At 50.5% G+C, this 27810-nt stretch overlaps 1 protein-coding gene across 3 annotated transcripts; it reads right to left on the bottom strand.

The window, feature by feature from the left end:
* Positions 1-990: 990 nt before the first annotated feature.
* Positions 991-23203, bottom strand: TMPRSS3 (transmembrane serine protease 3). 3 transcript variants are annotated; one of them, XM_074324904.1, is made up of 13 exons: positions 23074-23203; positions 21591-21729; positions 17364-17474; positions 16382-16498; positions 15852-15975; positions 12765-12890; positions 11762-11805; positions 10866-11031; positions 9988-10157; positions 8054-8149; positions 5329-5471; positions 4498-4650; positions 991-1705 (listed from the first exon to the last, which is right to left on the bottom strand). In XM_074324904.1, exons 1-13 carry the CDS (start codon positions 23092-23094, stop codon positions 1688-1690), a joined length of 1428 nt encoding a protein of 475 aa, XP_074181005.1. In that variant the 5' UTR covers positions 23095-23203; the 3' UTR covers positions 991-1687. The 3 variants fall into 3 exon arrangements, with proteins under 3 accessions (XP_074181005.1, XP_074181000.1, XP_074181009.1); XM_074324899.1 differs by lacking the exon at positions 23074-23203 and adding an exon at positions 22183-22337; XM_074324908.1 differs by lacking the exon at positions 23074-23203 and adding an exon at positions 22044-22137.
* Positions 23204-27810: the final 4607 nt, after the last annotated feature.

Genomic DNA, 27810 nt, shown 5'->3' with positions numbered 1-27810 from the left:
GCTTGAATTCCTGCTGGTACGATGTGCCTGGTGCAAATCCTGAATCCTCACTGGCCTGATGTGTGGTCTTGGGAAAATCCTTCACTCTCATGCCTCGGGGTCCTCGTTGACGAAATGGATCCCCGATACTTCCGGTCCCATAGGCGTGTTGCGATGATAAAGCCAGAGAATGTGTGAAGCATGTAGCACAGCACCAGGCACGTGGCACAGGCTGACCAGCTACCTGCCTTTAGCATCACCCACGCCTTCTGAAAGAGGATTGTGAGACGGCAACCATTTTTCCACAAAATTCAGTCATAATTAAAAGCGAATGAAACCGCCACAGGCTAGAAATACTTGTCTGCTGATCCCACCATCAGGATTTCTCACCTGAGGTTATCGCACGTGAAATCTTTTATCTTCTCACCACGTGGGGCTAACACTGCTTTCAAAGAGACCCAGGCAAAACCACTTACAATGGAAATGGCCTTGTCCCTTTCTGACACAGACAGAGAGATCTGTGTAGCGACTCTGAATGGTGAGGAACATTTAAGTACTTTTGCTCGAGGCTGTCTGCCTTTGCCTCTCCCTCCCCCTCATCCTTCACCCCTGTCTCCGGCCTCCTGGGGGGCTCACTGGAGCCACTCCCTCCCCAGGCACCTGGACCTACCCTGCTCTCTTTGAAACTCACCCAACTTCCCCCTGTTGCCTCAAGACAAAGCAGCACGTTCACCCTCTGATGAGTTCATGTGTGATCAAGTGCCAATACCGGAACCCTACAGAGACGCAGGGAAGCCTGTGGCCTCCTGATGACACGTGACTGTCCACTCTATTTCCTCCAGGACCCGCTGTGTGGGGTTAGAGGGCCCGGGCTTGTCCCAGTACTTCTTTCATACTCTGCTTCTGCATCTCGTGATGTAATATGAGATCATTCTGATCTGCTGAGAAACGTGTTCTAACAGAAAAATGCAAGACCCAAAGAGCATATACAAGAGATCAAACTCATCGAGCCTCTGGAATCAAGCTTGTGATTTCAGTTTACATGAGCTGTTGGGACACATTCAGACAAACGCTGACTGATGAATGCATTCAGAGAGCACATGTGCTTTGGAAGCAAAGGACAATAATACAAGTGCTACAAAATTGATAAGAAATCAACCTTCAAACTAATCACTTAGAGATGAAGTTCCCATGTGCAAAAAGAGATCTTGGAAGTAGAAAGTCTCGGTTGGGTTCTGGTGCCTAGGGGTGAGGAGGTGTGGCCAGTGGTGTGTACAGTGACCAGCGCCTGCAGTTCTGGTCTGGCCCTTCTGCACCGAGAGGCTCAAGTCTCACTTGCCGTTCGCCCTTTGCATAACATTTGCTCATCTCAACAATGATGCTGAAGGACCCCTGGAGAGAAAACCAAATGGACAAGTGGGGAAAGGTAGCACTGCAGAGGTGTTTCTGTTTCGTTCTTAATGAAGGTCAGAAAGGCGCTTCAAGGTCATTTTAATCCGATGCCCCAGTGGCTTGTCAGAGGTGTTAGAAGCAAAGTGTACTAGATGTAGAGGGACACAAAGATACCCCCCCTCCTTTTGGCTCTGCTGTTAGTGCCAGAAAGCCAAGCATTGAAGGCTCATGTCCAAAGTTTCCACCCAGCAATCCATGGGGGGCTGATGTCTCCATCTTGGCAGGAACTCAAGGTGGTGGCTTGTCCCCTTTGTCTTCAAGTTTTCAGGTCCCTCTAGAAATGAAAACATATGTGTTATATTTTTTAGCATTTCCAGCCAGCCCTCCAGCATTAGGACTGAGTGGGCACCTGCATTTTACCCTGAGTGAGGCATCGGCTCTTCTCCACGATTAATGGGGACAGAGTTGGCCTCTGCTGGGGAAGGCTGCCAGCTCTGCACAGGTCCCAGGCCAGTGGGACATGGCCGTCCTCTCCGTAGGCTCCTCCCACCCTGCCCGCCTCTGCAGTTTTCGCCACTGACCTAAGATTCTTTCCATAGTTTCCACGTGACCTTTCCAGCTCTTAGCACTGTGTTCCCAAATCCCAGTCTGCGTCAGGGCAATGTTGTTTGAAGCCCCAAATAGACAGAGAAAACCACGGCCGCAGCCGGCAGTGCCACCAGCTAACAAGCGGAGTAATTCCCCTCCAGATGTCTGAGCTCTTGGAAGTCCCTCCCATCGATGTTGAAAAGGAACAACTGAAAATGCAGACCCCCCGGAAAACCTCTCATGGGAAGGGAAGCCTCTTCTGGGTCTTCCCTGGGGACGTCTGGAGAGAGACAGCGTGTCACACTGGCCTTCTGTGGGCCAGAGACAGCTGAGGACTGAGTGCTCCTGGCATCAAGGGGACCATCCACTAGTCACCGACAAAACGGGTCCTCCAGTGTCATGGGAAGAATGGAAGCCGGTTCTAAACCCGCCCAGGGAGCCACACGGCCCGTGCCTGTACTCTAAAGCGGTGTCTGAAGTCGCCGTGCATCGAAATCACCAGGGTCTTCACCCCACACCTCTGATCACACCCTCTAGAGAAGGGTCCTGAGCGTCTTCCTATCCACAGACAGCCGGGGAGTCCTGCACACCCCACATTGGACTTCTGCCAAATCTGCTGTGCAATGTGGGGTGTGCAGGACTCCCAGCTGTGCAGTGTATGCTGAGGCTGGAACCATGCTCTGCCCTGATTAGCTTCAGGGCCCTAAGTGGGTCCCCTCACCTATAATACGGGGACAGTCCTAGGGCCTGTCACCCAGGATGGCCCGGAGGGAAATGGGCTAGATGTCATTCGGCACCACGGTCATCGGGCTCCCAGGGTGGCTGTGGGACCGCCCGCCCGCCCCCGCCCTCCCCGGCACCTTGAAGCCTGGATGCTGGTTTCTGTCACGTGCACCCGTCTTAAGCTCAACTTTCATGGTGAGAAGCTCGGTCACAGGACCCTCAGCCCCTGCGTGCAGCCCCGTGGAGCGCATACCTCCGTGGCAACGTGAGCAACTGGGGGCCCACTCTTGCTTTCCTGCCCTCCACCCCCCCATGCCAACACAGCTGTCTGCACCCCAGGCTCTTGTTCATGGGCCATCGGCAGCCACTGCAGCCAGACGCCTGCTCTTTCAAAGTCTGTTCTCTGATGCTGTGTAAGAGGCTGATGGGTTTTGGCGGAATTTCGCACTGAAGAGCTTAGTGCTGGGCCTGGCTGCCAAGTAACAACAGTCTGAGCCCAGGAGGTGCTCCCTGACGAGCCTGTCTTCCAGCATTCGCTGTCCTGCCACCAGCCACCATAGTTCAGAGGCAGGAACTATTCATACCCACAGAGGACACACAGCCACACAACAGCAGGGCTGGGATTCAAAGCCGGCCAAGTCCTGGGCCCGGGGCCTCGGGCTTGTACAACGGGAACCATTCCATAGCCTGTCATTTAAAGCAGAAATCCCACCAGGAAGATGTGGAAATGAATGGCAGAGGCCCTGGAGAACTTTGCTGTCCTTCTTAGCCAATAGTTTCCCGTTAAAAGGAGCCTTTGAAAAGGTCTTTGATCCACAAGGACAGAAAGCAGATTCCTGGCACTAGAGGCTGGGGAAGGGGGAGGAGGGAGAGACGGCTCAGTGAGGTTTGATTTCGGGATGACGACAATGCCTGGACTGAGCCAGAGGTGGAGGCTGCCCAGCGTGGTGAGCGTGCTGACTGCCACCGGGCTGTTCACTTGAAAATGGCTACTTTTATGTTATGTAAATTTTGCTTCAATTAGAAAAAAAAAGTCTTTGAAACTGGTCCAAGATGTGACGTGGGGCTCAGAGTCAGACATCAAGTCAGCCAGTATTTGCTGGGTGCCCGTGAGGTGGAGGGCGCCCTGCTATGAGGCTCCTGCACAGCCCGGCCTCACCCCCTGACCTTTGGGCCACTGCACTGGGACCTGGAGTCAGCTGGGGCACCCTCCCTTTCCCTGGGTGTCCTATTCTTCCCTCCCAGCGTCTCCAGGGATCCCCCTGCCCTCCCCGGTTCTGCCAAGCCAGCCTCACTGACCTGCCTTTCTCTGCCAGGCCCCAGCTCCCGGAGGGGCCCCCAAAGCACAGAGCTGCCCAGGCGCCTCCTGATCGGAGACCCTCCATCTCATCCCTGGCCCCAGGCTCGGTCCCAACCGCTCAGTGGGCATTGGGGGTCATCCCCCCGCGGACTTCCTGTTGTCCACCCTCTACTCCATGCGTGCAGTGCCCACTGGACTGCTTCCCGTCCCCACGGGCCCCTGTCGGCTGCCCCTCCTCCCTGCCCCCGCCCTTGGCAGAGACACGATACCACAGGCCTGTCTCACGGGCTGGGTCACCATACCAGAGCCTCGTGTGCCACTCTGGCAGGGCCACATCCACAAGGAGCCTTGCCCGTGGGGTTAGCCTGCTCACGCCCCACACCCAAGAACCACAAAGCCACTGCTTGCCAGGTCAACAACTGACCGGTCACCCTCCAGCTCTCTGCACAGTAGGACTGGGGCACTGGCGGTGGACCAACAGGGCCCAGCGTGAGCGGAGCGGGCACTGCACCCACCTCCAGCTGCTCGTGAATCCAGTCCAGGAAAGAGGTGATACGGGTGTAGACCCCGGGCTTGTTCACGTCTGCACAGCCAATGCCAAAGCTCGTGGCGCCCACCAGCTTCCACAGCCTCCGCTCCTGACACACCAGGGGTCCCCCGCTGTCGCCCTACACAGCAGGGACAGAGACTAAGGTGACAGAACAGGCACCCCACGGCTGTCCCTTGTTGAGTGCAGGGCTTCCCATTCACCACATCACAAATTATGTTGTGAAGATGCCTCTGCGGTCACCCCCAGCCCCTCTAGAACTGACGGCGTTCCCGACAGTGGGGTCCTTTATCCCTCGGGTGATCACTGCCGCTGTCTCCCTGCCAGATTCTCCATATACCGAACCCATGAAGGTCAAGACAGATGCACGTAGCCGAGGAAGTGCTCTCACAGGGAGGGGTCTGCCTGGCCAGGGGGCTGTAGCTGACCTCTGGACCCAGGCAGTATTGAGTCTCGCCCGCTGTGGCTTCGGAGGCCCACATTCATGGATTCCCACTTACCTTCCACCGCTTTTTGTCCCCCCCAAAACTCTGAGGCCCAGGGCTGGGGAGGGAAACACCCTTGGCACCCCTCCCCCCGCCCAGCGCCCAGGCAGAGTGTGAGCGCTGGGTAAACACAGGCCGGACCGCCCAGGAAAGGGGCCATATCTTGTGCAAACTCCTTCCCCACACCCTGTAAATTTGCTTTTCAGTCAGTCACAGGGAAATGCTGGTGGTGGCCTGTCCCACGGGCTGGGTTGCCATACCCGAGCCTTGCCGTGCCCAGGCCGAGGTCCCCACAGGTCCCCGCAGGCCCCTACCTGGCAGCTGTCCACACCACCTTTCAGGTAGCCGGCACAGACCATGGAGGGGGAGATGATGCCCCCGTACACGTCCCTGTGGTTGCAGATCTTGTTGGAGATTAAAGGCACAGCTGCGTGGTTCAGGACTGGGGAGGCGTCGCCTGCGTCAGAGAAGGGGACACGCGGTGAGCGGAGCCCTGCTCAGAATCCAGAGGCCACACCTGCCGTGGGAGGGTGTGGGGTCTGCTCCGAGCACCAGCCGGCCCCAGGGCTCCCTCCCTAGTGACGGACCCTGTAGGCCCTGCCACTTCAGGTCCAGGCCACCCCTTCCTTTAGGGGACCAACTCGGGAGGAGGGGGACGCAGACCTCCCTCGGGCCCCTCCTGCACCGAGCACATGACGCACACCAATCCAGTTAGTTCTCAGAGCCTAGGTCACAGAGGGAAACTGAGGCTCATGAAGGTCACCCATACAGCTTCTTCGTGGAACCTTGGGGTGGTCAGCAGAAAAATGTCCTCCCAATACGTCCACATCCCACTCCCCAGGACCTAAGACTATGTCACCTTACATGGAAAAGGGGACTTTGCAGTTGTGATAAGACCATGAGACGGGGACATGATCCTGGGTTGTGAATGGACCCAAGGGTGTGATCACTAGGGTCCTTAAATGGGTCAGAGGAGGAGATGTAGTGACGGAAGCAGAGATCAGAGAAGAGACAGACTGAAGGTGCTGTGCTGCTGGCTGTGAAGATGGAGGAGGGGCCACGAGCCAAGGAATGTGGGGCCTCTAGAAGCTGGGTGAGGCAGGGAAGGGTTCCCGCCCACCAAGACTTCCGCATTCCACATCTGTGAGAGAACGCATTCGTGTGGTTTTAAGCCACTGAGTTTGGGGTCATTTGTTGCAGCAGCGACAAGAAACTAATCTATCTGCTGTGGCTCAGCTCACGACCAGCCCAACGGGATCCACACCCACTGACTAACTCGTTTGTAAACTGGGTTCTCTTTATGTTCTGCGGGCTTAAAGTGGGGCCACGCCATCCCCACTCCTCCAGCAGGTGTCCACAGGTGGCGTGGGGGATCTGTGTACCTCAAAACTCTCATTTTAACTGTTCTACTAGAGTGAGTTGTGCCACGTTTTCTGCAGGGTTTCCCCATTCCACTCTCATAAACACCAGCCCTGCCATGGGGGCTGCCTGGCCGTGAGCTTGGGCTGAAAGTGGGACCTGTCCCTTCTCACCCCATAAGGATCCATTGAAGACAATGAAATAATCCTCTTCAGGAACTCCAAGTTCATGAATGACACCATGAATAGGGGCATGGGTGGGGAGCACGAATGCAGAATCCCAGACCTTCCATCACCCGGTCATTTGAGCCCAAGCCAAGAACTCAGTGCGCCCCAGTCTCCCTGCCCTCATGATAGGTGGGAGAGTAATGACCCATCAGGGGCTGCTGTAAAGAGCAGACGGTGTCCCATGGAGACATTCAGCCTAGCACCTGGTACGCGGTGAAGAGGACCCGGAAGCATTTGTGGGAGAAGCTTCCAATATGGGAAGGAGGGGACAGCACCCAAATGAGCAGACATTTGGGTCTGGGTAAGCCCCCCTGTGCCTTGGACATTTGGGAGCTGGTGGAGTCAGCTAATAAGTCTCAAGAGAAAAATTCTGAACCTCCTGTCTTGGGTCGACTTGGGTCGACCCCTCCCCCAAAGCATGTCCACCTGCAAACTTAGAATGTGACCCTATTTGGAACAGGGTCTTTGCGGGTGTAATTAAGGGAGGAATCTCAAGATGAAATCATCCCGGATCAGTCTTAACTCCAAAGACTGCTGTCTTTATAAGAGAGGGAGCTGAGACAGAGACACGCAGGGAAGGCCGCGTGAAGATGGGGACAGAGAATGGAGTGATGCATCTAAAAGCCGAGGACACCAAGGGCAGCTGGAGCTACCAGGACCCAGAGAGAGGCCAGGAATGGATTCTCCTCCAGAGGGAACCATGTCTGCACCACCTGGACTTCAGCCTTCAGGCCCCGAGACTGTGACAGTGCATGGCCGCTGTTTTAAGCCACTCTGTTTATGGTAATTTGTTACAATAGCCCCAGGAAACTAATACTCTTCCCACTAACAAGGAAAGCAATTGATGGAAAAACCTAAGAATTGTGATGCATCTGTGCCCCACGCTGATGAAAGGATGGCAGGTACTGTTCTTATTAACATTATTAATCACATAACCATGATAGCAATAAGGTCCTGTCTGTTTGCTTTTTCTACTTGATCTTTGTAGAATGAAATAACATATCCATGAAAGTCACACAGACAAAAATTCCTCACCGGTTACAAACCTTTGTCTTCTGAATAAATCTCAGGTGGATTCTCTACTGGGTGCCTATGAACGTGGTTAACACAGTGGGAGGAAGAGGATGGAGCAGGAGGAAGGAGAACCTGGTGCATTGGTGAAGGTCTGTCCATCAGGACAGGTCCACAGTTCTCCCTCGTGATTTAGTTCTCCCCTGAGAAAGTCTGCGATTTCACGTCCCAAGACAGATGGAACCGTGACTCCTGACCCACAACGGCTCGGCTGACTGTGTGTTTGTTGGGGCAGGTGCTCCCACCCCTGACCAGGACAGGTGGGCGTCCCACGGGAACGTTACATGGGGACACTGTGGGGAGCGTGTCGGTGTGGACGTGCACCCCGGCCCTCGCGGTTCTGAGATCCCTGGACTCAGATCCTTGATTTCACACTACTGACCTCCTTCCTCGGTGGCCCCCCATCCTGACGTCCAGCACATTTTTCCATCAGGAAAGTTCTCTTCGGAGTTGGGCAGACAAATGGGTTGGGTCATCTCTGTTTAGAGAGGAAACAACAACTCTCAGTATACTGCAGCAGCCGTCCAAGAAAACAGTCTCATCAGCTTGCCGCTCTGAGGTGTGCAAGCGGTCTCCCAAAGAAAGGTCCAGCCCTTGGTGATCTGAATGCGGTTAGCTCCCAGCAGGGCCCCTCCCCCACCACAGCCCTACAACTTTAAAACAACCCTAGACTGTGACAACTTCAGCGAGTCTAGACCGGGGGTCAGCATGTGTTCTGTTAAAAGGCAAAACGGTAAATATCTTAGGTTTTGCAGTCCCTGTGATCTGGATTGCAGCTGCTCAACTCTGCCACAGTAGCATGAAAGCAGCCACAGGCAACAGTAAACAAATGGGTCTGGTTGTGTTCCAATAAAACTTTATTTACAAAAACAGGCAAATGGACAGATTTGGCCCAAGGGCTATAGTTTGCCCATTCCTGTTGTGATGCTTCACAATGCCACTCCATGAGTATTGCTATCTCTCCTGATATACCTGAGGGCCACAGCTCTCCTGCCCTTGCGGGCTATCACATAAGCCCTCTACCACTCGGTGTCACAGCTGTCACAGGGCTTTCACCTGAATACATTCTGAGATATGCTACGCTCTTCTGGGAATGACAATAATGGAAAGGTAGTGAAAGATTAAGGGGAGGGTTTATTTTAATTTTTATCAAAGTACAGGTGTTGGCACCTAGTTTTGTATAATCAACTATCATTAATAATAATTAACAAACGAACACCACCATTACAATTTCTCTTTGTTTCTCTAGAAGTATTTCTTTCTGAGTGAGAGTGTTACGTACAGAGTGCTATATGTGCCATGTGATAAACCCGCTGATGGCTGTGCCAAGTCAAATGTGCTGCTGGTCTCATGCCAGAATTGTGCTCCGACATGGGGGCTTGTTTATTATGCTCTGCTTGCACCCCAAGCTCCCGGTAACACTCGGGATGGAACAGGGAGCTGTAATTTAGTTAGGAATAGGCTCCTGAGGTTTTGTTTGCATCTGCAAAAAGTTTGAAAGTTCTATCTTGAGTGGCTTTTTGGTGGTGTTTTTGGAACCTCCAGAGGTCAGGTCTTGACATTTCCCGTGGAGAGATGGAGACTACTAAAGTAGAGAATGTTTCTGAGTACTTCAGGGAGTGGAAGACGCCCAGTATCTTCCAGCTCATAAAGAAATGGCCGCAGGGAGGACCCCACCACAACCAGCTGTCTGGCCTCGGAAGGGCTCTTTCTCAGCCAAGACCAAGACACTGGGCAAATGGGTGGCACTGGCAGGGGACCTCCCCAAAACAAGCACCAGACAGAGAAAAGCTCTTTGTCTCCACACGACAGAAATCCCTTCTTCCACCTAGAGGTACCAGGTGGCCTGGCCTGAAGAAGTCCTTTCATCTCCAGGTGGCACCAGCAGGAAGAAAGTGGCACTGGTAGGAGTCCCAGTGGCACCAGACAAACCAAGTTGACCAAAGTAGAACCAAAAATGCTTTCAAGTCAAATTATCATCAGAACCATGGCCCACAAAAGTAGGCTGAGAGCTGCAGCGACCCTGAACTGAGGGACCACTTGCTAAAATTGAAGATGTACGTAGGAACCAGCGTCTCCTTACATAGTAACCCAAAGATCCAGAATGCAACTGAAAATTTCCCATCAAACCAAGAACCAGGCAAATCACCCCTTTAATGAGAAGAGAATCAACTGATGCCAGCACGGTCATGAATCAGGTGTTGGAATTACCCGACAAGGATTGTACAGTGGCCATCATAAAAATGCTTCAACAAGCAATTACAAATCTCTTGAAACAAACGAAAGCAACAAAATGACAAAGAAACCTGGACGTACCATTGAAGGTGAGTGGCACCGCCAGCTTCATGAGGGCAATGTCGTTACCCAACCTCTTCGGCTTGTACTTGCTGTGGTAGATGATTTTTTCCACCAGGTAGGAGGGTGCTGGACTGTCCAGCAGGGAGATCAGGCCCACCTGGATGGTCCATGACTTGGGGAGGTACAGGCTGCAATGAGAAGGCCGAGAGGTGGAGCAGACAAACACCAACCACATTAACCCATGGACCTCAGGTATCCCCACATGCAGCACCAGGCAGATGGCAGATGTCCCATGGCCCTGCTTGCTGATGCTTGGATTGACCTTGGCCCCCACGCTCTGCAGAAGCACAGATCCACCCGAGTTTCCTACAATGGCCTCGTTCCCTGCACCTCTGAGCTCAAGCTTGCTGACTCTGAGGGTCCCTCAGGGCCCATGGTCCATCAGACAGCAACCAAAATAGAAGGAGGTAAAAATAACAGGGTGTTTGGGGTATTTCCTGTGGATTTCCTCTGTGCTAACCTCCCCTGAGAGAGACTGCTCTGGGGAGACTTGATGCCCCACCCACCCCGCACTGTCTCTCGCCCTCTCGGCCACAACATGGTCCGCTGTGATTAGCAAGATCTAAGGGTGATCTTAGGGAGATCTCAGACCGTTATGTAGTGGGTTTCCTCCTGTGTGAGAGCTTCCTTCCTCCTCTTTCTATCTTTTCTGTAAGAGCTGCAGGTCTAAGATATACCAGCCGACGGTGATGGATCCACGGTGAGGAGGGAGGGTCCCTCCACGTGGACACTACTTGTGACGATGTGGTCTGGACCTGCTGCTGACCACCCAAATCCATCGCCTCCCAACGCGGCTGGACCGGACGGGTCTGTGGAAGGTGAGTTCCCATACTCACTCATAAACACAGTGGGCAGCGGTGACAATCCACAGGGGGGTGATGATGGAGCCCCCGCACAAGTGGTAGCCCTGGAACTGAAGGCTGGCCTGCCAGGGCCACTGTGCGAGTGAGGACATGTTTCCACCCACGATGCGGGCGCTGTAGCCGGTCCTCAGACCACAGGCTGTGGGGGAGGGGGGACAGCAGTTGAGGGATGATCCCACACACCTTTCTGGGGAAGGTGGTGCTGCAGCTAAAGACCTCTCCTCTTTCCCTGACACCTGCCGCCCTTACAGAGCTCACAGCCTGGAAGAGCGCTGCAAAGGTGGGGGGGGGGGCATAGAGTGTGTGGGGTGGGGGCAGGTCACCCTAGATGCGAGCTGAGAGGAGTGTTAGGAGGGTGCAGTGGCAAGAACCTGTCACAGGAAAGACCCGATGCTGGCAGCACCCCTGGCCAAGATGCCCCAGGGATGACAACACCCCAGGAGCGTGGGGAACCTTCCACAGCCCCATTGTCCCCAGCGCAGGTGCTGGCCTGTGCCTGCCTCACTTCTCCAGACCCAACCCCTGCAGCGGGAACCCTCTCTGCTGCCAGGAACAAGGGCCGCCTGCCTGGGGTGGGGGTCTGGGCACTGCACAGGCTGTGCACACTTTCCCATTGAGGGGGCAGGGGAGAAATTTAGGCCACTGGAGCCACTCCAGAGAGACAGGACACACACCATGTCCTGTTTGCTGCTGAGAAGTCACTCTGGGCTGCCTCCCCCACCTGACAGGTGAGGCTGGGCTGACACTGCTCCCCTCCCCCGAGGTGGGGTCCACAGAGATCCCACCTGGCACCGAGTTGGAAGGGAGGAGGCAGGGGTAAGTGAGGGAGCTCTTGCTTCCATCTCTCTCTGCATTTCTGAAACTCTTACCTGTGCACTTCAAGACAACCACGCGACCCGAGGCACATTCCTCCCTAAAGTGGACGGAGAGTAGGCTTAACAATAAACACCAGAGGCGGAATCGCTCTTCTTAACCTAACCTTGGGGTAAAAGGAAACCATTCCCCTTCTCTCAAATACAGATTTTAGTCTATGTAACAAAACCATGAGCATGACGTCACAGATTCATTAAAAACACTCGACTACAGTGAAGCATTGTATGTGACAGGCTGTTGAGTGTTTCAAGGTTTGTGTAGCTGATGATAAGAGATGTATAATGAGTTATGTTATGTAAACATGTGCTGGTGTCATTCACGTGTTAGCTTTACCCCAGTGTTCTTTACTGGCCCCTGGAGGACAAAGAGAGCCCATCAGACGAATGGTGGGCTCCCCTGGCAGGAAGTCCTTGCAGCCTGGGACACACCCACCTGGGAGAGGACGCCTCCCAGAGCAGGCGTCTCTGACTGCCCGAAAGGATTTACTCTATGCTCCCTCTTTCTTCCCTCCCTTCCTCCTTCCCTCCCTCCCTTTCTCCCTCCCTCCCTCCCTTCCTTCTTCCTTCCCTTCTTTCCTTCCTCCCTCCTTCCTCCCTCCTTCCCTCTCTTCATCCCTCCTTCCTTCCCTCCCTTCCTCTCTCTCTTCTTCCCTCCCCCTCCCTCCCTTCCCCCCCTCCCTTCCCCCTTCGCCTCCCCTCCCCCCAAGCACATCTGGAGCGCCTCCTGCATGGCAGGGTGTATGACCTGCACCAAGGAGTACGCTCTATTCCTCCTCTGCCCTCCTTCCTCCCTTTGTCTGTCAGCCACATTTGCTGTTTTGGGTTATGTCCTTGCACCCAGCTGGGGTGCCACCCGGTCTAACTGAGGTGGCCCAGCCCCACCTTGCACTTGCACTTGGAGCAAACACTCTCGTGCCCCTTGAGTCGCCGGTTGCTGAGCACAGCTTTACAAGTGCAGTGGATGGCGACAGTGCCAACAGCAGCCCCACCGGGCACTTACCTCATATACACCGCGTGGTGCAGGGCGGTCACTTTGTCGTCCGACAGGAGGTGATTGATGGAAACAAAGCCCCCTTGGAACTGCTCCTCAAGCAAGTCCACTCTGAGGGCGTCTGAACTGACGTAGCTGCAAGCACATTGGAATCTCAGACCTGGCGTGTGAGGCTTACCTTGTGCTTCAAATCAACCTGTGCCCAGGTCACAGCTACAAGTATCACATACTGGGGGGGTGTCACTGTGTCCCCCCCAAACCGTCATTCTGCCCAAGTCACAGCTACAGGTACCACGTACTGGGGGATGTCACTGTGTCCCCCCCAAACTGTCAATGTGCCCAAGTCACAGCTACAGGTATTGTACTGGGGGGATGTCACAGTGTCCCCCCATACTGTCAATGGTTTCCCCTTGCCAATTTTTCAAGGCGCTCCAGACCTGGTGGAGTCTGGGATGGTGGCCCCTTCTGGCCCCTCCCCACAGCCCCATCCACGCAGCAGCACGGGGGCTCCGGGTACGCGGGCGGGAGCACAACTTCCTGAAGGAGCTGGGGGTCCCCTGCCACATGCAGCTGAACTGACCCCTGCTTGGCCTGAAACAAGCCCTGGAGGGACCAGAACACAGAACTAAGCAGGTATTTTCAGGTGGGCACCAAAGTCGGGACCCTGAGTACCCCAAGGACAATAGGTCGGGGGGAATGAAAGACCATCCCCATCTGCCCAGAGCTGGCGTGGGTTCCATTGGAGGGAGAGACAAACACAGACAGAAGAGAGTCAGGGGACACCAGAAGCAAGCAAATGGTTAAAGAGTCAGGAAACAGGTCTTCTGGAGAGCACGGTAAAGAAGACCCAGGTAAAAAGTCAAGTGTGTGAAGAGGTATGTGGTGCAGATGGTGATGAACCACCTAGAAGGACAGCCCCTTCCTTCACACAAAATGGGAAGCAGCTTCGTGCACTCACACCCCAGCTCCCTGGAGTACAACGTCCCGTTAAGTGTGAGTTTTGAGGAAATGTAACCCAGGCCGCGGCAGTGGCCCGCCCAGGCCTGCCAGGTGCTGCTCCACCTGATGGTAGGGCAGGTGCAGCGTGAAAAGCCAGGTGGGCTGGGCGACACGAGGGGTGGAAGTGCAGAGCGACCCCAGCTGCTGCAAATGCAGCCCCATAGGGGCAGGCCTCTGCATTTCCACGTGGAGTACCAGCCACAGATCCCCACGGGCGCTCCTGGGCACCAGGCTCCCTCCACACACCCCGAGTCACTTGAGTCTCCCTGCGACCCTGTCCGGTGGGAACTGTTACTGTCCTTATGCTTAAGGCATGTGCCATGGAGTGGCCGGATGAGCACTGGGATTGGAGCCCAGGCATCCGACGGGACAGCCCACCCTCTGTTAGTCACACAGATCTGACATGGGAGACAGCAGTGCAAAGAGCAAAGCAGGGCTCCAAAGAAAGGAGTAGGAAGAAAAAGCAAGAGAGAACACAGACGCAAATCCTAGAATTGAAGCAGCCACAGGGAAGAAAAGGAAAGCTGATGGCGAGGAAAACGGGCAACACAGGGGGACGGCTCCCCTCAGAGGGAGTGGGTTCATGGGGAAGGACTGTCCCACTGAGACCCGAGGGTGGCCCTGAAAGGGGTGACTGAGCCTTGCAGAACTAAGGAGAGGCCGGGGCGGGGCCAGGGCTGGTGCTCCCGGAGGGAAGGGAGGGGACAGGAAGAGGGCGGCTCCCCTCCAGAGCCTGAAGAAGGGCCTGGGAGGGAGCAGAAACCCTGACCCGGAAGCTTTCAGCTGTCTGCAGCGATGGAGTGCGTGTGTGCACGTCTGTGTGTGTGTGTGTGTGAGCCTCCTTGTCAATGAGGAGGAAAGTCCACAGAATTCTCGCAGACACTTGTGTGGGTGTGTGTTGTTGTCACTGAGCAGGAATGGCAGCTGATTTCTGAATCGCCAGGACGAGGGGACAGATCTCAGGGGACCTTCGGGGTATCGCTGGCTCTGGAGAAAGGAGCAGAGACTACGCTGCCCCGAATCTGAGGATGGAGGTGCCTGGAGAAGTCAAAACAGTGAGGCTGTAACCCCCACCCCACTTCCTGGGGCGCAAACAGGAACATGGTTCCAAGTCTGTCGTTGTCACTGTGCTGACTTCCTACCAGGCGTGTGGCACTCAGAAACCTGCCTGCTGTGAACCCCGGATCAGGAGCAAAGAGGGAAGGTGGCATCGTGGGCTCCCATGGAAGAGAGCAGTTGGCAGGCGAGAGAAGGAGGCCCAGAATCAGGATGAAAATGTGTCACCCCAGTGCAAAAAGCCACACGGACAAGAGCAAACACTGAGAAATGAAGACTCACTGTAACAGTGCTTTCTTCTAACGTTGCTAAACAACGGTTCTGAATACCGTATTTTGCCGTGTATAATGTTCTCCTATGTGTAATGCACACCCACGTTTTTGGCCCAAACTTTCAGGGAAGAAAAAATCTTTCATTTTAATTTTTAATTCAAATTTTTATTTGTTTACATTTAGGTACTTGCTTTTTGTATTATAAAGGAATTTTAGTATTCGTTTATCCTTGCACTTTTAACTCATATGCATAAATAAAACAATTAAAACATTTATATAGTACGGAATTAGTACTACCCACGTATAACGCGCATCCTTATTTTCCCCTCACAAATTTGAGGGGACCTACATGCAAACAGTGTGCATTATACACGGCAAAATACGGTAACTGTGTTTTCACCCCACTGCTGAGTTTTCGCACTATGCTCTCCAGGGCTCCTTAGGAAGTGTGCATGGATGGAGACGTGACCACTAGGACCACGCAGGGTGGTGACAGGAAGCTACCCTGCAGCTGTGGCCTGAGGAACCGGGGTCTGGTCTTCTGCTCCAAAACTCTTTATTGCATGTTTGCATGTAGGTCTGTCCTGGCGCTGAGACACCCCAAACATGCCATTTCCTATGTGACCTGGAGCAGGTGCCTGGTGCGCCATGGAGGTGCAGTGTGCGCGGTGACGCAGGTGTCAGCGCCCAGCTAACCCGGAGTCCTGCTTCATCATCGTCACAATGAATGTTCTCCCCACAGGCGGGAGGCCCCCTTGCAGTTAGGTACCTTGGAAAGCCCATCTGGCCGCAGGCGACGTTCGCGTGGTGCCCTTTCCAGTCTTCCGCGCACATGGTCCTCCAGACAGCGGCTGTGAACACCTGAAGCACTCCATGCTGGCCGCTCACGCGAACTGGCCGAGACACGGGCGCAGCTGTCCATGAGTGGCCGGCGGGGCCCTGAGGTCATGGGCAGAGGTCTCTCTGCAGGCATCTCACACCCTCCTGTGCTGAATCGGACCTGCTCTTCGCCCACAGCGCTCCCATCCTGGTGGGGCCCTCTTCCTGTCTGGACACCCTGAGCTCTCTTGGTGGTCTCCTCTTAGGGCTCATGGAGTCTCCCCAACCTAATTTAAGCTCCATGGAGTGGCCCTCCCTTAACTCCCAGCCCAGGATCTCTGGGGGCGAATGCCAGTTGGATCCCAGTTGAGGACATGACTTGACATTGGCATTGACTTGGACCCATTGCACAGATGGGAAAGGCCAGGTGTGGGTTGTGCTGACTTCCTCCCACATCTACAGGGAAGAGGCGTGACTTACCACATCGGTACTCATCCTCCCCGTCTTTGCAGTCGGAGACCCCGTCGCATCGGGCCGACAGCTCAATACACTTAAAAGACGACCGGCACCTGTATTTCCCGGAGCAGTCGAAGTGGACTGAGGACAGGGGAAGACCAGCGTGTTAGTGGAGGGCCCCCTCAGTGTGCAGCGCTCACAGCCGTGCCCGGCCACGTGGCCCTGAGCCTAACCATCAATGATGAAGCCTGCATTGAGAGGGCACCTCTGTCAGCAGCCTGTTTCTCCCAGCCCAGTTTTGGTTCTAAATTCCAGGGGGTGGGGCTGCTGCACCCCACTTGGCCTCACGAAGTGGCCTCGAGCCACATCTTGAGGAGAATTTAGACTCTGAAGGGCTCCAGGTCAAGAGACGAAATGCATGGCTGTGGGCCGACCGGCTTAGCCGGCTGAGCAAGGAGCCCTGAGTGAGGACTGTCACCCCCAATCTACCTCCTGTCGTCTCTGACTCTGGGCAAGACGTGAAGGACCACACCGCAGAGCAGATGGAGAATTAAACTGATCTGTGATCCGGTTATTTGAAAGAGAAAATGAGAGCTTGTTCTCTGTTAGAGACCATCCAAATAACTCACTTTCTCAAAAGCGGCAAATGTACTTGTTTTACAAATCGCAGGCGTGCTTGGCCTTGTGTGAATGGCCTCCTTGTCTTCTGCACCCAGCCCTGCACCCCCTCCTGTCGTGGGATCCTATTTCATCAGCTGCCTTTCGGCACTGCTCACCGGGCAGGTTCCGTGGTGACAAAGCCCCGACCATGGCCAGAGGCCCCTGCTGGGCCCCAGGCTGGCTTTACATTCATGCCGGCAAATAAAACTCAGAGTTGGCCAAGCCACAGGACATCTGCCTCCAGTAAGTGAGGCTGGATGGCAGCACCACACGGGGTGGGGGGAGCTCATGAAAGTTTCAGTGCCTGAGAAGGTAGAGAGCCTACTGAATAATGCATTGTCCTCACCGCCCAGACCGATGGCCAGAGCTAATATCAGTGCAATGAGCCCGATGACGATGATCGGGAAGAACTTCAGAGGCAGCAGCGACAGGATCTGTGCAGCCACCGCATCCGCGTCTGAAAGCCAAAGGGGGACAAGAGCAAAACGCCACAGCACAGAGAATGTCAATAAGAGAAAACTTAAAATGTTCGTTCCCCTCCCCTCAGTCCAGAGAAGGTTCCAGCCAAAGAAAGTTACCTTAATTTAGAGAAAGGGCCACCGAGCAGGGGGCCACGTTCTCTAGAAGTTCAGCCCCACACTCTCCAACTCTGACCCCGTGCTGTCCACCTTGGGCTAGGGCATGGTCTTATGAGTTGAAATGTGTCCCCCCAAAATATATGTTGACATTCCAACCACGTTTACCCCAGAATGTCATCTTATTTGGAAATAGAATATTTACAGAGGTAATCAAGTTCCAAAGAGGTCATTAGCACAGGCCCTAATCTAATATGACTGGTCCTTAAACAGAGGGGAAATGTGGACACAAACACACACACACACACACACACACACACACACACACACAGAAGATGATATGAAGAGACAGAGTGATGAAGACAGACATCGGGGTGATTCATCTACAAGCCAAGGAACACCAAAGATGGCCAACAAACCACCACATCCAGGAAGAGGCCAGGCAGGATTCCCCTGCAGGTTCAGAGGGACCGTGGCCCTGTCAACTCCTTGACTTCAGACTTCTGGCCTCCAGAATGGTGAGACAATAGAGTTCTGTTATTTCAAGCCACCTAGTGTGTGGCCCTAGGAAACTAATAGGGAGAGGAAGTAGATCACCAATTTGCAAGACATTTCCTAACAGAGGAGGGTGACATGTCAAACCCAAACAGGGAACTTTCAGGAGAGGGAGGGCTGGGACCTCTGAGAGGGTCACTAGATGATGTAGCCAACCGTTTTCCATGGGTCTTGTGCAGAGTCACTGATGGCTGTGGTTCCAGAACATCTTTCTAAAGATGTTGGCAGAGCAAACAGCCTTAGGAGATAGAGATAGTTTCTCCAGAGTCAATGGCAGGTTTATTTACTGTCCAGCTTAATAAATATAATGTCTTCCTTTGGGGGAAAAAATTGTGCCTCTCTGCTTGTCGCTCATTATTAAGATTCAGATTTCCTTAGCTGTGGGTTCCTCAGCTGTAATGCAGACCCACTGTGCGTGCAACGTACACCTGGGCTGCTGTGTATCACCTCCATGGGACAGTACGTGTGTGCCACTCGTGCTGTGAGTAACAGTCCTTTGTCTCTGACCCAGGAGTCTCATGTCTTCTGCCAGCATCCATGGCCTGTGGCAGGGTGACGTGTTAGTTCGCGAGTATGGTAAAACCTCAGCCCTTTCCCAGTTCTTGCCCAAAGGACCATGCAGATTGGGTGGAAAAGGAAATGTGAAGAGCATTAAGAGACCCAAAACTATAACCAGGAGAATTTGCATCGGCACCCTTTACTCTGTGAAGAACAGGCCATTTCATGCAAATTAGCTCATCAATCCTGAAAATACATCTATGCTCAAGTTGTCTTTACTTAAAATTAGGAAGGTTGGAATGGAGGAAGGGGAGAAAGCCTCCCAAGTATCATGCCCCACTCGGGACAGGGACTTTCCCAGCCTCTCTTCTCCTGGCCTTGAAGATGTTGAGCCGAGATGTCTCCCATGGAAGTGCCAGAAAGCCCTCTCCCGGCCTGTCTTTGGAAACCCACAACTTCACCTCCCAGCAATAGCGAGATTATAAACAGCCAATACTATTTGAGGCTGCCTGGAAAAAGAAGAGAATTTGAATGCAAATATGGGGAGAAAAGAGGTAGACTGGGAGGAAAAGGAGGACAGAGTAAGCAGAAGTAAAGTGTTGGCCCCTTCACTGCTCCTCGACGTGGTGCCCTGTGGGCGGGGCCATGGCCCCACCCCTCTCCTTGTTCTGTCTTGGAGGGTGTGCCTGGAATAAAATGCAAGCCGCACAGCATCTCTCCAAAGGAGGAACACAGATGGTAAACAAGCACAGAAGACCTTCAACCTCTCTGGAGATGAGGAAAATCACAAACTAGACATAAGCAAATCTCAACTTCATGATGACGTCATCCTCATCCCCACTGCCGTCTAAAGTGAAGGGAAGTGGACCTCCACTTATAGTCCGTAGAAATGTGTACTGTGCAAACTTGTTAAGAGGCAAATTTAAAGTATGTACCAAAAGCTCAAAATAGATGGCATTTTTGAGCTAGTAATTCCACATCTAGGAATTTGCCCTAAGATGTCATCATAGGTGTACATAAATTTTTACCTACAAGGGGACTTAGGGGAGTGGCATTAAAATATTGATGAATGGGAAACACCCTAAATGGCCAAGAGGAGCTGGTGAAACAACAAATGGTACTTAAATGTTAGAGAAAGAAGATCAGCAAACTTCCTCTGTAAAGAACCACATAGTAAACATTTTTTATTTTATAAACCATGTGGTCTCTGTCACAATTACTCGACTCTACTAATGGCATGAATGAGTCATAGACAATATGTGAATACACGGAAGTGTCTGTGTTCCAACAAAACTTGATTTATAGAAACAGGCAGTGGGCCAGATTTGGCCCATGGGCCATAGTCTGCCAACCGCTGAAGAATAATTATTTAATGCCATGGAAAGATGAAGATGATATTGTTCAGTCAAAAAGAAAAGCTTCAAAATAGTCCAAATAAGACATGTCACTTCCAAAGGGAAACATAGATATGCTGATGGGAAAAAGGGAAGAAATTCAACAACAAAGTGCTAATAGGGTTCTCTCTGAGTAAAATCATGGGCAATTTTTTAAAACCTTTTCGATTGTATTTTCTAAATTTCTATAATGAACAACATATTGCTTTATTTAAAATGAAAAGTTTAAAAAAGCTTTTGTTCCACACAATGGGATTTATAGATGATGTAATACAGAATTGTACACCTGAAATCTATGTAATTTTACTAACAATTGTCACCCCAATAAATTTAATAAAATAAAATAAAATAAAAAAAATTAAATTAAAAAAAAGCAGAAAAGAAAAAAAAAAAAGCTTTTGTTCCTTCCCACTACTAGGAATTCGCCCTGAGAAAATAATAAAAAATTAGCAGAGAGGAACGTGTATAGTGCTATTCACGTTCATGTTATTTAGGTCATAAAAATACTAGAAACAATTACATGTCATGTGATGATAAAGTGGCTACGTAGTTACACATCGACTTGATGGGAGGTTGTGATGTTGTGAAAAAAAAGGCATTTATAACAACCAAGCAGCACATGGAAAACCCCCTGTCCCCAGGTGCGCTAAGAATTTACAAGCAAGGACAGGAGGAGAATGAATGCAGATATAAAACCCAGGTAAATGGGAGGGATCGGGTGATTGCAGGGTACATTTAAAATGTACATTTATGTTAATTTTGGAGCCGTAGTTTTAAATTGTAGTTTTAAATTGTGTCTCTTTTCTTTTACTTGAAATCTCTCCCCTCACCTCTCAACCTCTTCATCCCTCCCCCCCCCACAACACATCAACTGCCCAGGTGGTTTAAAAGGAATCAGTCAGGTAGCCCCCTCTCCATGCTTTCTGGAACCTCAACCAGAGACCCTTAGCCAGAGACCCCTCTTCCCAGCCCCAGGGGCCAGTATTCCTGGCTGCACCCAGGCCCAGTGAGCCACAGCTCACCACAACGACTCCTGATGGGCTCTTGCCAAAGAAAATCCTAGCTGGATAGGCATTATGGAGTCTGCTGTATCTCCCAGCGTTTGTGACCTGTTTGCAAAACGAGCTTTCCTTCCTTGGTCTCTAGGAGCAACTCCATCACCTGCTGTTGGATTTTAATCTAGGCATCAAATACCTTCAGTGACGTCTGGCTTATTTTAAGTTTTTTGGAAGGGCCGGTGAGCCCTTCCAAAGTCCTCTCAGGGCTTCCTGGAGGACTCAGAGTTCCTGGCCAGGATCTGACCCCTCACGCCCAGGGAGAGGTGGGGCCTCAACTTTTGAAAACTTCAATCCAGAGACAACAGACACATGGATGCAGGGCGTCACAAAGGGGCTGAACAGAAGGGTCCCCCTCCAATGTCCCTTCTCTGGGGGATTCTGTAAACCAAGGAAACGCATGTATCCCACTGATGAGTATAAAGACTCCACTCGACCACATTTGTCATTGGGGGGGAGGGGAGGCACAGAAATCACACCTGCCCCTGTTACCTACCTGGCGCAACAGGACTTATTTTCAAATCATCAAGACCAAAAAGCGACCTGAAGGAGAAGGGGGCTTCCGCGGCGGGTGGGTCGTTCTCCCCCATGGTAACTATTTCAGGGCTTCTGGCTTCCGGCTCCACCTCCACCTCCTGCGCCAGGAAGAGCAGAAAGCGTTTGCTTCCCCATTTCCAGCGTTACATCTGACGCATCTTGGTTGCGTTAAATCTTTGAAATCCGACAACCCACATAAAGCAAATTCAGTACCGATTAATCAAAACGGTCCAGCAGGAACACGTTGTTTTCTGAGGCACAGCAGATAACAGAGAAACTTCTAGAGTGGGCAAAAAACAATGAACTTAACTGTGCTAAACTAATGACTTTCCCAATGTTTCTTGGACTAAATCTTAAAGTCGAGTACATAGCTTCAGAGATAGGCCCTTTTACCACGTAGAAGTTACTGTACCGTTCTTTTTCAGAGGACAGATTACGTGCAAAGCACGCTTCTTCTCTTTTTTGTCATTGCCGTTTGTCCCACGTAAACTCGACCCTTGGCCTGCGCATGTGACACACCAACCACAAACAAAAGAAGATTTCATACTCACATAACGTCTGCATCCCCAAAATGTCCATGGCACCAGGGAGGGGACACTTGCTGACAGTATTTGTAGCTTCCCGCAAGCACAAGCCTTTCCTGGCTCGCACAGGCCTGACCTAATTAAGGATAAAAGTATCCGGGCCCTGGGGTGCCCAGTCCCCCCTCCCCCCCACATAGCAAAGGGAGGAGTGGCTGGCGTGCACCAAAGCTACACTGGGGCTCTGTTTCCTCCAAGAGAATCCCTCCTATCACAGGCCAAGAGGCTGGAGACTCAGGAAGTCCTTTCCAGAAACTCTAAGAGGGACGGAGGGAGCAAGCGGATGGTCGAACGTTCTAACTAAATTCCAGTCTGCTTCCCAGGTCTCAGGCATGATTCTCTAGGAAACTGCGTCCTCAAAGTGCTAAATCCAGAGGTTCCAACAGGCACAGAAACATAGGTACTTAGAGCATCTGCTTTTATTTTCTTTCTGTTTACTCATTGTAATATTTGAAATTCAAAAGGGAATTATCCAGCCATTTAAAACCAACTTTGTTTTCATGCTCTGTCACATGATTGTAGGAAAATCGAAGCAAGATGTTTATGCAATAAAGACATTTATTTCATTTCCATCACAAGAAAAACTTTGAAGAATCTCTTAGAAAACTAATACATTCAGTCAGCATTTTTTACTTTGATTCTTGCTGACACTGGATGGTTCCTATCAGCATGTGGCAAACTACACAGCTTAACTTTATCACAAGAATAAAAATAAATGATAAAACACTTCCTGAAACATTGAACCCTGGTAAGGAAGTCCCTTCCCAACAGGCCATCATTGGCAGGTTTCACAACATCAAGAAATGTTGATGAGTCATCTTTTAGAATTGCCTTCTCTTCCCCTCCCTCCACTTTACTCACCATTTCTGGAGCCGCCATCATTAAGAGCAGAAATAATTTTCTTTTTCATTATAAAAGCAAGCGTGTTGGTAAGCAGGCTGCCAACAGGTTAGTCCAATCGGGAAGTATTTCCACCAAGTCACTCAGCCTTGTCGACTCAATCATCGCAGCAAATGGCGTTATCTCGGGCGTCTGTGTAACTCAACCCCCGTGGGGCTATCAGATAGCCACTGGTGGTAGGCCTGGGGGACCGGGGAGGGGAAAATGTGACTTCCCTTTAATTAGTAAGGAAGGTAAGCAAACCTTTGCAGAAACTTCACATAACAGAGTCTTTGAAACACAGGCACTCCTTTTATTTAAAAGAACAGGTAGGTCCTGGCCAGTGCAAAGCAAGCACACCAAGCGGGCAGGGAAAACGCTTTGGTGGGAGTTTCTGTCCCCCCATGTGACTAAGCCCAAGTCTAGACTTGCAGCTGCTCTGAAGACAAAAGACAGGGAACCTGACGTGTTCTCACAGAGACACTGCACGCTCCATTTTGCAGAGACCTTTTTGTCCCAAGAGGTTTCTGCACATAATACAGCTTAAAGGTGTTTCATCAAGAGAGAACATAGCCCTGCTGCTGTGGGCTGGGGACTAAGAAACCCTTTGGAAGGCTGGTGGATACAAATCATGCATTCGTTTATTCAGCAAATATTTATGGGCCATCTGCCATGAGCCAGGCATAGAGACACAGAGCAGATGGCAAAGGGGTCAAAGCATTCACCTGTGGTCTCAGGTGGTGACAAATGCTAGGATGGGATGAGGCTGGGAGAGACTGAGAGTGATGGGACAGGGTAGTGGGGAAAGGCCTCTAGGGAGAAATGATGTTTCAGGTGAGACCTCGATGATGAGATAAAGAGTTTTGGGAGCTAGGAAGGGAGGTTGTTCCAAGGACGGGACCATCAATGCCAAAGACCCAAGAAGATGAGCTGGGGGTGTTTGAAGAACCCCAAGAAAGTCTAAGGGCCTGAAGAGATCAACAGGCAACTCACGGAGGTCCCAGGCCATTGCAGGGACTCTGGCTTGATTTCTGTGTGATGAAAAGCCACGGAGGAGCCGAGAAGGGCCACGACAGGAGCTGTGCATGTGCGCTGAGTGTGCAGGGGCGGGGTGGGGTGGGGCGTCAGGTGGAGGCACCGAGAGCCCAGATGGGGCTACTGAAAACCTCAGCCACCGTGAGGTTACAAAAATTAAATCTAAGGTGCTAGTGGTACGGATGAAGAGCAGGGCTGGAACTGGGATTGTTTTGAAGGTAGAGTTGGTGGGAATTGCAGATGGCAACAACAGCCAAGGAGACATTCAGCCAATCACGGTTTACCTCAGACGTGTTTTCCTGCCTCCCAGCGCCTGCCCGTGCACCTGCCGATCAATGTCTTCCGGACTTAACACAGAGTGTCCTCCAAACTTTACTCCTTCCTTCACATCTTTCCTAACGCCTCTCCATTCCCTGAATGAGTGTTTGCCCTCAAAGACAGTGACAAGACACTTAGAACTCAATCTGTCTTCGCTTTTTCCTGAGTGGTAGGTCTGCTCCCACCCGGAGCACAACTTTGGAGGACAGAGTCCAGAATGTACTCTCACGGTGCCTGGACAGAGTGTGTGATGGGGGTCCACGTACATCAATGAACTGAGCGTAAACCCAAGTGGGTTAACAATACTCCGTAGTCACAAGGTCACATTCACATGTGTGAACATCTGTTAACGAGTTGGCTTGCGTGTCAGATGAGGTCAAAGGTGGAGCTGGTTTGCCAGGGGGTAGCAAGGAGAGGGTCCATGAGGGTTGCTAAACTTCCACCACCATAGAGTAGTCTCTCAGAAAGTTTACCTACAAATCAATTACATCAAGTTCAAAGTTAAATCATTAAGGAAGCAGAAATCGGCATACCTAGGGTTGCATCTGGTATTCATCAAGTTGGTGTCTTAAATAGTCTTGGTTTAGAGGTGTGAGAGGGCTCCCCTGGAAGCTGTGAGGCCTTCATAGCCATTTGCACACAGCTTGAGTTCTGGGCGAGGTCTCAGTCGCCACCTCGACCCCTTCCTTTAGCAGGGAAGAGAGGCTTTGGGGGTCAGTCACAGGCGAAATTGTCCATTAGGAAGCTTTAACATTTCCCCTGGTGGCCTTGGAAGGTAACTTTTCAAGCTAAGAAAAGGGATTTAGATGGGCATTTCCTCACTTACACAATTAAGGTGTTTTGTTTTGTTTTAAAAGAAATTTACATTTTAACATGTTATAAGCACAATTGCTCAAAAAGTGGTTTATTATTTAGAAGAAAAAAACATGTTTGAGTGAGGCTATATTTCAGACCCCAGATCTACTCTTTTCCCTCTGGGTAAAAGCTTTGTCTATTTTCAGACTTTCAAATTTAAGATATATAATTTATTTGATAATAAAATTATTTTATCCTTTGAATCCCTCAAAGAAAAAAGATATTATTTTAAAATCTAATTAACTTTCACTTAAAGGTGAACTATTGAAACCTTTTCCTCTGAGATGGAGAACAATACAAGTAGATGTATTATATAGATATATATCATTTCTAGTCAACAACTAGAGTCCAAGCCATTTCAATAAAATCAAAAAAGAAGAAAGAAGAAAAAAATAAAAGAATAAAAAGGAAACAGAAGAAAAGAAGAAGAAAAAAGAAATGAAGGGGGGGGGAAGAAACTTTAAAAGAAAAGAATATGCACTGGTAAGAAATGAAAAAAACTATCATTAATCATAGACAAAACAGTTTTGGGACAAAGATAAATGATTAGAACTGGTAAGTAAGTCAAGCAAGACTTCTGGATATAAGTTCAATGTGAAATCAATAGTATTTTGATTACCAGCAAAAAGAATACAAACATGAACTTTTTTAAATATATAATTTACAGTGGCATCAAAAATGATCCAACACCTAAAAACAAACTAATAAATACGGCAAGGCCTCCACATAGAAAATTATGTAACAGAATTGGAAGAAAATAAAGAAGACCTGGCAATTCTACGCGAGGAAATTTGACAACTTAGATAAAACGGTCAAATTATTTGAAAAACAATGTAATATAACAGATATAAGAAGAATACTCCTATATATGTTAAATAAATTAAATTCACAATTTGAAACTTTTGAACAAAGAAAATTCTAGACCCAGATGACTTTACTAGTAAATATTTTCAAACATTTAAGAAAGAAATTATGCCAATCTCACAAAAACCCAGAGAATCAGGAAAGAGGAACTACATCCCAACTCATTCATGAGGCCAGAATAATGCTGACATTTAGGGTGACCAACTGTCCTTGTTTGCCGGAGACTGAGAGGGCTGCCAGGATGGGAACTTTCAGTGCTAACACCAGGAAAGTTGCAGGAAAATCAGAAAAAGTTGATCGCTCTACTGACATCAAAACCTCACAAGGAAATTACGTGAAAGGAAAACAACAGGCCAAGGTAATTTACAAATATTGATGCAAAAATTCTAAACAAAATATGAGCAAATTGAATCCAGCAATACATAAAAAGGGTAACATATTCTGACTAAGGAGGTTTAAGTTAGGAGAACAAGGTTGATTTGACATTCGAAAGTCAATTGGTGCACATTACCTCATTCACTGAATAATGGAGGAAAACAATATGATCATCTCAATAGATGCCAGAAAAGCATTTGATAAAACGCAATAGCCACTAATCTTTGAAAACACCAGTAAACTAGGAGTGAAAAGGAATTTTCTTAATCTGAATAAAGGTAGCTACCAAAAAGGCACTTCTATTCAACATGGCACTGGAGGTCTTTGCCAGAACAATATGGCAAGAAGAAGAAATAAAGTGTATAAATATTAGAAAGGGAGGGGAAAATTGCCATGATTTGATTACATAATTGGGTACATGGAAAAATCCAAAGAATCTACAAAATATTAGAATTAATAAGTGATCTGAGCCAGATTATTGGATATGTTGTCAATCCATAAAAATGAATTGTACTTCTCGTGTTTGCTCCGGCAGCACATATACTAAAATTGGAATGATACAGAGAAGATTCGCATGGCCTAGAGGACGGAGTCTCAGCCTTGACGCTGTTTGTGTGTTGGTCTGGATCCTTTGCTCTCGTGGGCAGTGCAGCACCCCTGGCCTCGACCTCTAGACGCCAGTAACAAACACCCCGTCCTCCAGCTGACATAACCAAGAATGTGTCCAGACATTGCCAATGGTCCCTGGGGCCGGGGGCCAGAATTCCCCCAGCTGAGGACCACAGTTTTATTGCTGGTCCTGGAGGAGACATGTGTGTGTATTCACTTTATGAAAATTCATGGATCTGTACACATACAATGCAGCAACTGTTCTGAGTGTGTGTTAAACTTTACAAGGTTTTAAAATCGAAAAAGAAGTTGATGAATAACTAAAAGAACCAAAACTTTTAGTGTAAACATGGAAAATAGATCCAGTGTAGCGTAAGGTCTTGTCTGCAGATAAGGAGATTGAGATCCAGGGCCCTAGGTGGTTCTGTGGCCAGTGGGACCCAGTGGAGAACCCTCGCCCCTCCACTCCCTCCCTCCCAGGCAGACTTGCTCCCAAATACAGAGCAAAGGCTGATCCCACACAGGGACTCGGTTGGACCTCTGACACCCAACCCCCACTGTGAAAACAGGGTTGATAGACACTACACCCCAGCACCCTGCAAAGAGAATTCTGAAAACCAATATCTCATGCAAACAGGATATTAACTTTTGTCAGAAAGATCA

Source organism: Rhinolophus sinicus, linkage group LG01 (genome assembly GCF_036562045.2).
Source record: "Rhinolophus sinicus isolate RSC01 linkage group LG01, ASM3656204v1, whole genome shotgun sequence".
NCBI classification, from domain to species: Eukaryota; Metazoa; Chordata; class Mammalia; order Chiroptera; family Rhinolophidae; genus Rhinolophus; species Rhinolophus sinicus.
Note: the sequence above shows the minus strand (reverse complement) of the source record. Positions and strands in the feature narration are given on the sequence as shown.